General features: G+C 40.6%; 1 protein-coding gene across 1 annotated transcript; it reads left to right on the forward strand.

Moving 5' to 3' along the window:
- Nucleotides 1–1,358: 1,358 nt before the first annotated feature.
- Nucleotides 1,359–7,408, forward strand: STAR (steroidogenic acute regulatory protein; the record flags this gene model as incomplete). Its single annotated transcript, XM_083368113.1, has 7 exons — nt 1,359–1,422; nt 3,476–3,589; nt 3,717–3,844; nt 4,315–4,473; nt 5,314–5,498; nt 5,994–6,087; nt 7,292–7,408. 7 exons carry the CDS (start codon nt 1,359–1,361, stop codon nt 7,406–7,408), a joined length of 861 nt encoding a protein of 286 aa, XP_083224239.1.
- Nucleotides 7,409–10,655: the final 3,247 nt, after the last annotated feature.

Below are 10,655 nucleotides of genomic sequence, written 5' to 3' on the forward strand. Positions count from 1 at the left end.
ATCTTCTAAGGCCTTCTGTGGCAGAGTAACTCGTAGAAGAGTAATAGAAAAGTGAAGCATCTTACCTTAATCATTCCTGTCCTCTTATCATATGAGCAGGTGATCATTGTAGCAGATGAGACAGAGTAAATCAGGAAGTGCATTATAAACACAGTTTCATCCCACTAAGGGTGTTCTGTTATTTATTTTTTAAGAAGGCTGCCCTTTTAAATTGTGTCACGGAAAGGTTTTTGGATAATGCTGACTTTCTCCTGAAAGCCACATCTAATGACTAAGGGAAACTGATTCAAAACATTCCAGATATTTGAGAGATGGCAGAGAATAATTCTCTGTTGCATCAGGATTGTATTCTGAATGTGTTTCTGTTCTGTAAATAATGATAAGGATTTGAGACATTTATACATCGGTCTCGGACGAAGGCCTCTAGATACTTAGGACTAATTGCTGTTCCATTTCAGCCTGTTCTCAGGAGTTTTCATTCCTGCTTTTTAGTCATTAATGGCCTCTGTTTGGTTCTTTTTTATTTTTTCTGCAAATCTTACACCGAGCAAGGAATGGAACGTAATAATCTTCAAGGTCTTTGATGTGTCTCTCCATTATTATTATATATTTTTTCATCACGGTTATACTTATTTTTCTTACTATGTTTTATTTGTCCTGGATCACTTTATAAACTTGGGATATACTGTTTTTAAAAATAACAAAAGCATATCGATACATGGAATAATAGAATCATCATATTTTTATGGAAGGAATCTTGCAATTTACCTAATCTGAATTTTAACTGGATTGACAGCTCTAGATGGTGAACTGCATCTGGCACAGGAATTTAATTCATTGCCTCTGTTTACCCTGGTCCTGAATTAGTTACCAATCACTGTACTCCATTTCTCAACCTGTTAACACCTTAATAGGAGCATCCAAAGTGGATTTTTGCTGAAAAAGAAAGAGAGAAAAGCTTTGGTTGGTAGGACTGATTTGAAGCAGGACGACTGGCTGGAAAACATCTGGCAACCCTCAAAAGAAGATAAGCTGGCTTAAAGCCCTTTGGGGATTGTACAGCCTTCCCGTGGGTGGAGCTTCCCTTGTAATTTCAATGCCTGCCACTTGTCCCTACCTCCGCCCCCACCCCTCCCCCCAACTCCCGAGAGGACGAGATTGGCCTTGGTGTCAGCCAGCTTGCTGTAAGTGATGTCTTTCCTTATCTCCCAGCTGACAAAATAGCATCCTTCATCAACTGTATTTAAGGGTGGAGACCAGCAGAGCCTCCAGTGACACTACTACTCTGGGAGCTGAAAGACACAAGGAGTAGCAACACAAATCAGGAATCCTTTGAGACTTTTAAAAAGACTCTCGTGATGTTGCCAGCAACATTCAAGCTTTGCGCCGGCATTTCCTACAGACACTTGCACAACATGACAGGTAAGGATGCATCACGTAACTCTTGAACAGCAAGAGAAGACTGGAGACAATATTTGAGGGTTGGTTGAAGTCAGAGAAGCCAAATTCAGGACAAGTTTTTTTGAACGGTTCAGGCTGACAGTTCAAGTTTAGCTCTTTGGAAGATACCTTAGGCTGAGATGATTGATCCTGATCCTTTCTCCAACCAAAACTAATGCTTTATTCCTGAGCCATAATGAAGCACCCATACTCTTTTTTTTTGCTTTGGAAATCAGTACAGATCAAGCCAAATCAATAGGTGTTTGTGCACAGCTAATAGGTAAAATTCAAAGATTGAAGGTTGATGGAAGGCTAGGGTTTTTTCTTTCCAGATGGGCTAAACTGTTAGTTCCTGGGATTACCTTTGTGCATTGTTTTATCAAGCAGTAGTACAGACAGAAACGTGCTGTAAGCAACATCATAAAGTATTTCCCTGGTCAAATTAGTTTGGGGAATACTGTTTGCATTCTTCTGGCTGCCAATTTATCATTGTCCAGGTGTTATGTTTTGGACACAAGGTGAACTGCAAGAAGGCTGTGTAAATTGAGCAACAGAAAAATGTTTTGCAAATTCAGACCATGTGCCCCTAAGTCAGCACCTTTCCTTACAATAGCCCCTCAGATGCACATGGCAATAGTGGTTCTGCACTATTCAGAAACAGCTTTTCTAGTGGAGAAAAATGTCAGCTGTTACTTTCTACCTTGCATGACGTTATTGAGGGCAAACTCTTCCTGCCTATTAACAGCCTGAAATTAGTGCATTGGCTGTGAAACTTTTTATTTCTCTTTCTTTTTCCTCTGCCCTTACAACAACCACTGATAGACCAGCTCTGCTTTCACAATCAGTGGATTTAGTGGTTAGTATCGCAAGGCTTTTCCAAAGTCAGGTGTTGAGGACTGCCACTTATGTCAACGGTAGTGCCAAGAAGCAGTCTCTCCTTCTGAGGCTATCACAGCTTGGAAGGGAAAATATTGTAGGACTATTGAGGATGGTGAAAAACCAACTCCTTCTAAGCCTCTAGCTAGTCTTGCAATGACCACTGATTTGTATTTTAGAAAAAAAAATTATTTTAATTTTTTAATTTTAATTTTTAATTTTTATTTTAATGTCTTCCTTCTTTCCCTATAACTGGTCAAATATGGCTGAAAAGCAGGAATGGGAAATGCCATACTTAAGGCAACTGTGTTTGTTGATGTATTCATCTGGAATGTTTATACTCCACCTTTCATCCATCCTGAATCTCAGGATGACATACATGGGAGATTTCCAAGCAGACTCCTATCTGGGCACTGACCAGATTCAAATCTGCTAAGCTTCAGCAAGGGGGCTGTTTCATCTGACCATACCCTTCCAGGCCTTTTTCAGTAACTCGAGTGCCTCTTCCTAACCATGGTGTATTAATTTTATTTTCTGTATTAACCATTATGTACTCAGCTGTATATTATCTAGATCAGAAGTGGGAAACTTTTATGGCCCATTATGGAACTTAGCCTGTTTACTTGTGCATTGAACAACAATCCCACCGTGCCAAAGGCTAATTTAATAACCAATTTAAACCATCTGCAAACACAGAAGACAGAGAAGTTGTATGGACTTCTCCTTATATTGTATTTTTATTTCAAAATAAACAAACAAGCAGAAGAATGAATATCAAGCCATTGATGAACTTTTATCCAAATAAAGGTGCAAAACGGTTATTTTAAAGTGCAAACGGGCTCTCTCGGAAGCAGGAAGCTGATGATTTTCTGCAACTAGAGGCACAGAATCTTCAGCTCTTTGGGGCAGGATTCATTTCTCCGTATTCAAAATCAAAGCTTTTTGTGGATGCCCTCTACAGACATGCAACCAACAACACACATTGCCCACCCCAGAAGCTGTGCTGGCTGGGGATGGTAGGTGTTGTAATCTCAACATACTTAAAGGATACCAGGACGTTGTTGTTGTTTTTTGTAAACTCCGGAAAAGGGTGAAGAATTCAGTGCAGAATTCCTTTTCTTCCCCCCCCCCCAATAATGCTGGGACTTCTTCCTCTTAGGTTTGAAGAGACAAGCAGCCATAGCCATTGTCAAGGAACTGAAGAAAGTTGCATTTTCCAGGCCTGGCCCTACCGAGTGGATCAACAATGTACACAGGAGGAGTTCTCTTCTAGGCAAGTAGCATATAATTGCCTTCCCCCCCCCCAGAAAGCACCTCCCTGTTTTGAGTGTGCTGGCAGCAATGACAGAAGATTTCAGTTTCTTTGATTTCTATTTCTTAAATCTAATTCAATTGTGCAGGTTCAAGGCTGGAAGAGAACCCTTTCAATGATATGGAGATGTCCTACATCAAGCAAGGAGAGGAAGCTATTCAGAAGTCTCTGAATATTCTTGGCGAAAAAAGCGGCTGGAAAACTGAGGCAGTGATGGTACGCTTAACAGTTTTCCAAGAGGAGACTATTATTAAGAGACAGTGAGAAACTTTAGGTTGCTGTAAAGTAGAAACGTTGAAATGGAGCAAGAAATGGCTGGTTGTAGCATTATGAGCAGCAATGATGTTGTTGTTGATAGTTGCGAAGTCATGTCTGACCCATTGCGATCCCATGGACAATGTTCCTCCAGGCCTTCCTGTCCTTTACCATCTTCTGGAGTCCATTTAGGCTCACGCCTACTGCTTCAGTGACTCCATCCAGCCACTTCATTCTCTGTCGTCCCCTTCTTCTATTGCCCTCAATCTTTCCCAGCATTATGAGCAATAGAAATCTGTTACGTAGAGCTTAATTAGGAACTTGGGGCTTCAAGGATGACCCTGTGTACAGCATATGATAGTAGTACAGCTAGGGGTGTCTTGGAAGGTCTGCATATCACATTAATACCTACCAATTGTTTATTCCTACAGAACAATGGTGACAAAGTCTTGAGCAAAGTGTTGCCTGACATAGGGAAGGTTTTCCAGCTTGAAGTAGTAGTTGACCAACCCCTGGATCGTGTCTATGATGAGTTAGTGGAAAAGATGGAGCAGATGGGAGACTGGAATCCGAATGTTAAAGAAATCAAGGTAAGGCTTTTGCAGGTAGAGACCCTTTTTGGAAATGAGGAAAAATTGCAAGGATTATTAAGCGACATGGCCCTTTCAAAATTTTTAGAAGCAAAACTATTCTTCAGAGAGAATAGCAATAAAGTAAGATGATACCCAGAGTTAAATTGCTGGAGAATGTTCCGTGGGGATTGGAGATTCCGTTCCCCAAATGTTGAATCATAATTCTGGGCATCTTTCATTCTTGACCAGAGGGGCTTGGGTTGTAGTGGCAGGAGACTGTAGTTCAGCAACATCTGGAGAATCAAAACCTTGATGTACAATAAGTTCTACTTGTAACATGAGCAAGGAAAAGTGCAAAAATAAAATTTGCCAACAGCTAGGGGTTGAGCTGAGCATCAGTTACTCTACCAGCTACTCACCCTTTCGATGTGTTCTGTCTCTCGCTATTTTGTGGGAAAGGTTCCTCCAATACTTTGGTTGTGTGTAGTCAGAGATGCCCCAGCTTCTGAGTTAGTTTTGGGGCCTGTAAACAAACAGCTCCCAAATGTAGGCAAGAGGAGAAACTTGCTTGTAGTGTCTCCTTCTCTACAGATGAAAGTATACATTTATTGCCTCTTCCGTGGCATTGATTCTTTAACCTGTAATCCAAAGCTGAAGTCATTCTACATTTTTTAAATGCACCAACTTACTTTCTCCGTAAAAAATTTGCTTTGTCTTTTTAATGGTCCATTGCACAATCAGCCAGATGTTCAAATTAGATTTGGCATTTTTATCCACCTACTAAGTCCTTCCCAAAGACCTGGGATAGGCAAGTGTAATGTTGTTGTTGCTGTTATTAAAATGGCCATCTTTTCATAGATTCTCCAAAGGATTGGCAAAGATACCGTGATCACTCATGAGACCTCAGCGGCAACTCCTGGCAATGTAATTGGTCCACGAGACTTTGTCAGCGTCCGGTGTTCCAAACGGCGTGGCTCTACATGCCTCTTAGCAGGCATGTCAACCACCTACACCGCCATGCCAGAACAAAAAGGAGTTATCAGGTACCCCTTGCCTTTGCTTAAACTACATAGTTCAATTACAGAACAGATCCCCAACTCTAGGTCCTTGTATCTGAATCCTCCCTCAGCAAGTCCACCCTATTACTAAGACTCAAACTTAGTAGCAATATAACCATATTGAGGAGACATCTGATGCCTTTTCTTCAGCTGATGTGCTGAAATATGCTATGACAGGTTGATGGTGTCAATGGAAGGACAGATGATGTGGTAGACCTCAGTAAAAGGGCAGTTTTCCAGGAGGGAGGGAGAACATTCAAAGGAGGGGTCAGGAGCCAAAACAAGAGGCAACACAGACCAGAGGAAGAAAGTTAGAATAGCCACTCCCTAGAATCTCCCTGGGTATAGCCGTTAGGATGGGAGTAGTAAGAGTTTAGCCTGGCAAGATTCTGTCTGTTGAGTGTAAGCAAATAAAGAACTGAACTTTGGTTGGGTTATTCCTCGTCGTTCTTGAGTAACTGTTTTCTTTCTTTTCTGCAGAGCGGAAAATGGTCCCACATGCATGGTTCTTCATCCAGTTCTAGGAAATCCCTCACAAACCAAGTTAACCTGGCTTCTCAGCATTGATTTAAAGGTAAAGATATAGGACAATCCAGGCTGAATCGTGGTGACCGTTACTTTTACAGAAACACTTCCATGCCATCTTACAATGGCTTGATGTGTTACGGCAGTGCACAGCTTAGATGGGGATATTTGTATTGTCGAAAAGAAAGAAAACTGGGGTTTTATATTTTTTTCAGGGATTTAGTTTAATCTTTTTTAATTGCTCTTAATTTTTGTATTGATGTTTTATATACCCTGTAAACCGCCCTGAGTCCTACAGGAAAGGGCGGTATATAAATTCAATAAAATTCAAAAAATTCAAGTTAATCCTGAACTGATTGTAGTTGCTCCCCCATCATCATTAAAAGGAATAAGATAGATTATATATAAAACCCTCTATCTGCAATTGTCCCATTGTAAAATGAGTTACTGGGGATAGGAAGAGATGAGTCTTCCTTTTGTGTAAATATTATACTTTTGAGGTTTTAAAAAATAAAAATTCTCCCCTCAGGAAAAAAAACAGGACTAAAAGTTTGTTCTTATGTATAACTGTGAACATTGTCAACATCTCAGCTAACAAGAGAATCATAAAGTACAAAGATATATGGATCCACAATTTGATTAAATATCTACATGGAGAATTGGATAAGAAATAAACTCCCCTTCTCTCTTCATAGTTAAAAATTATCAGTACAGGTAGTCCTCGACTTACGACTACAATTAAGCCCCAAATTTCTGTTCTTAAGGGAAACATTTGTTAAGTGAGTTTTGGTCCCTTCTACCTTTCTTGGCTCAGTTGTGAAGTGAATCACTACAATTGCTAAGTTAGTAACCTGGTTAAGTGAATCTGGTTTCCCCATTGACTTTGCTTCTCAGAAGTGTACAAAAGGGGATCATATGACCCTGGGACTCCACAACGGTCTAAGTACGAACTAGCTGCCAAGCATTTGAATTTTGATCACATGATCACTGTGATAGTCCTAAATCACATTTTTCAGTGCCGTGGTAACTTTGAACGGTCACTAAACGAATTGTTGCTAAGTCGACGACAAATTTCAGGCCAGAAACATAAAAAGTCCTGAATGTAGTTATGAAATTTATACGCTCAGTCCCCAAACTGTAGCTCTACAGAAGCTGTTGAACTACTAAGTTTCTTTTTCTCGATGTGGAGCTTGAGTCTACTTCTAACTGCATAGCAACCTGGTTTAACATCCCCACCTTTTTTTTAATTCCAGGGATGGCTTCCAAAGACACTGATCAACCAAGTTCTTTCTCAAACCCAAATGGATTTTGCTAACCACCTCCGGAATCATTTGACCAAATCTACATCTGCGCAAGCCCTCAGATGCTAAAATTTTTCCTGGATGATGGTCTGACTTCAGCCCACTAATGAATCACTGACTGAAGACTGTATCCCAGAGAATTGATGAATACCACCCTTGAACATCACTCCCCCCTCCTCTTAAGAGGCAGACTTCTTTCCTTTAGGTTGCATCCTTATGTTTGAGAGCCTCTCCTTAGAAAGAGGTGCACAAAAGTTTGTGTTCAGGACTCTGGCAGAATAAGATATCCACCTCAGGTTAGCAGTTTGCTGGGACTCAAAAGGCTAGCTGTTGCTTGATGGGCAAGGTGTTGCATCTTATTTCTTACCAACTTCTAAATTCTGAAATACATAAGGCAATGTAAACTATACTGAGAAGACTGCCTGATTCTAAGTCAGGGGTGTCAAACTCGCAACGTCGTGTGACGTGTCGCAACGTGATTTCCCCCCATTGCTGGCAATGGGGTGGGTGCGGTTTTGGCATGACGCATCCGGCCTGTAGACCGGCAGTTTGACAACCCTGGCTAAGCGATAGGCTGCAGTAGGACACAACTATTGTTTAAGACTAAGAGAGGAAAGAGCCAGCATCTTTGATGAACAGATTACTGTTCCACCTGGACCATACTGCATGGGCTCTCTCTACCGGGTTCAGTGTGCAGTGTGCTTGGAGTGGGTTAATCTTTCTTGGCTACTTATTGATAACATGCCAAGTCTGATCTGCAACCTCTCCATTTTAAGCAACTGACAGGAACCAAGAGATGAGAAAGAGCTTTGCAGGATTTGGAGAATTATGCCAATAAGTAGGCAGGCAGTCTGACCTGCAGTAAGGCTGTTCCAAAATACTTTTATAGGAAAAAGTATCATGTCCAGAGTGATGCCTTGGTTAAAAGATGCTGGCCATCACCTTCTCTTAGTACCTTGACTCATCCTAACTTGGCAGATGATCAACTGGGGTTTGCATCTAAGCAGCCGTTTTTACAATCCCCACCCCCACCCCCCAAGCTGCTAGAGGTAGCTGTCATATCCTTCCCCATCATTTGCAACCCCCTATTTCCATGCCAGGATATCAATACCAATAATATCAATGGAGGGTTCTGACAGGTACCCAACTTGTCTCGTTTCTATTTTTGACTACTATGGAATGGCTCCTAAATCTTGGGACAGGGTCAAGATTAATTCAAGGGTCGCTAGATCCTACGATACACTTAAGTGGAGTTAATTGAACTCTGCAATATTGGCTTTATTTAAGCTAACTTTAAATCTAACTCCATTAGTTGATCTGGTCAACTAATGTTCTTTTGATATTTTCACAGAACATTAAGTCTTCATGGACTCAGTTTAAGTGTGCCATTGGGAACAGAAACCGTGCATAGTATTAAATTATGGTCACTGCCTAATTATTGTTGGAGAGTAGATATTTCCCATCGCTTCCATCTTCTGCATGATTTGTTTGCTGCCCTTTATTGTTATCCACCTCTTCCTATTTTCTTCTTTGAAGATGGATAAAATGGGAAGTTCCAAAGATTAGCCTGAAGATAATTCACCCATCCTTGGCAAGTAAGATAGACCAGTATTTTTTAAACTTGGCAACTTTAGGCTATGGGGATTTCAACTCCCAGAATTTGTCAGCTAGCATGGAGCTTGAAAAACACTGGAATAGATGCACACTGCTGCTAACTCTTGACGCCAATTCTGTCCTAGGTTTTTCAAACATGCTACCCAATTTTGTCTGAACTTTAGTCTAAAGGGAAGGGTGAAAAGTTACTTGTTTTTTTCCCCAGACCAACCAAAACTGGCAGATAGCCCTTGTCTGATAATGTCACTAAACATCAGAGCTGATGGTAGCTTACGTTTTAAAAGCCACGTAACAATTATGCCCTCCAAAATTTCACAATAGAAAACAAGAGTCAGTTTCAAGGATTTGCAACACTGCTGTTGACTTGCTATGGAACTCCGCTTATTCTGTCCTTGTTATATATTGCAGAAGCTTAGTCTGTTCTGCACGATTTTAATAGCAAAGAGGACTTTGGGGGTTTTTTTGGACGGAGGGGGGAGGGGGTGTTATTAGAAAACCATAATTGTGCTATCGTTTATTACCAACCATTCCAAATCTAATTCAGCATCTGTAGCAGATAAAATAATTACTTTATTCTAATTTCCTCCATATGTTGCCCTTCTCCCCGCCAAATTATCACCAATGGGAAATCTGTCTCGGTAAGGAATATTTACCTCAGAGATTGGTCTTTACTTGACCTTGTTGGAGAAAAGAAAAGGATAAATGCTAGTTAAAATGTTAAAAACCTGTGTTTGAAGTGTGAAGGAGTATCTCATGTCACTCCATTTACCTCAGGAGTCCCTAGCAAGGTTATATCTTCCCCACAGCCATCTATAAAATCCAGTCTGTCGATATTTATTTTCCCTCCCTCTTGTTTGCAACAGCATTTTATTTAATTATTTATTCTAGTTGAGATTTGTGAAATGTTTCCGATTCATAGTTTCCATTACTTCAATCAACCAATCAACCTACTTTGAGATGTATGGAGAATCTGGCGTTAATAACACATAGTTCAGGTTGTCCTCGGCTTACGACCACCATTGAGCCCAAAATTTCTGTTGCTAAGTGAGACATTTGTTAAGGGCGTTTTGCCCCATTTTATGACCCTTCTTGCCACAGTTGTTAAGTGGATCGTTGCAGTTGTTAAGTTAGTAACACGGAGGTTAAAGTGAATCTGGCTTCCCCCATTGACTTTGCTTGTCAGAAAGTCACCAAAGGGGATCACGTGACCCCGGGACACTGCAACCGTCGTAAGTACGAGTCAGTTGCCAAGTGTCCGAATTTGGATTATGTGACCACGGGGATGCCGCAACAGCCATAAGTCACTTTTTTCAGCGCTGTAACTTTAAACGGTCACTAAATGAACTGTTGTAAGTTGTGGACCACCTGAATGCCTTTTAACATACATGAAAAAGTACTTTCTGTGATCTGAGCAATGGAAAGGTATAGCTACAAATTAAATTAGTGCTTTAGATCTAACAAAGCAGCACAGCTCTGCAGTTGTAATTTTGTGAATTTACGCTGTATGAATAAAGAACAACAAAAAAAAAAGTATGTTGTGGTGTGCTTTGTTCAGAGGGGAACTATCTAATTAAATTTCACTTTAAAAACCGAAGGAAATAGGAAAAAAGTTACAGAAGGGGCAGAGATGGCGAAGTTAACTATTTTAATTAAGGAGAAAAATGTATCTAGCTTTGCCTTCACTTGGAAACTGCTTCTAGGC

Source organism: Vipera ursinii, assembly GCF_947247035.1.
Source record: "Vipera ursinii genome assembly, chromosome: 8".
Taxonomy (NCBI): Eukaryota; Metazoa; Chordata; class Lepidosauria; order Squamata; family Viperidae; genus Vipera; species Vipera ursinii.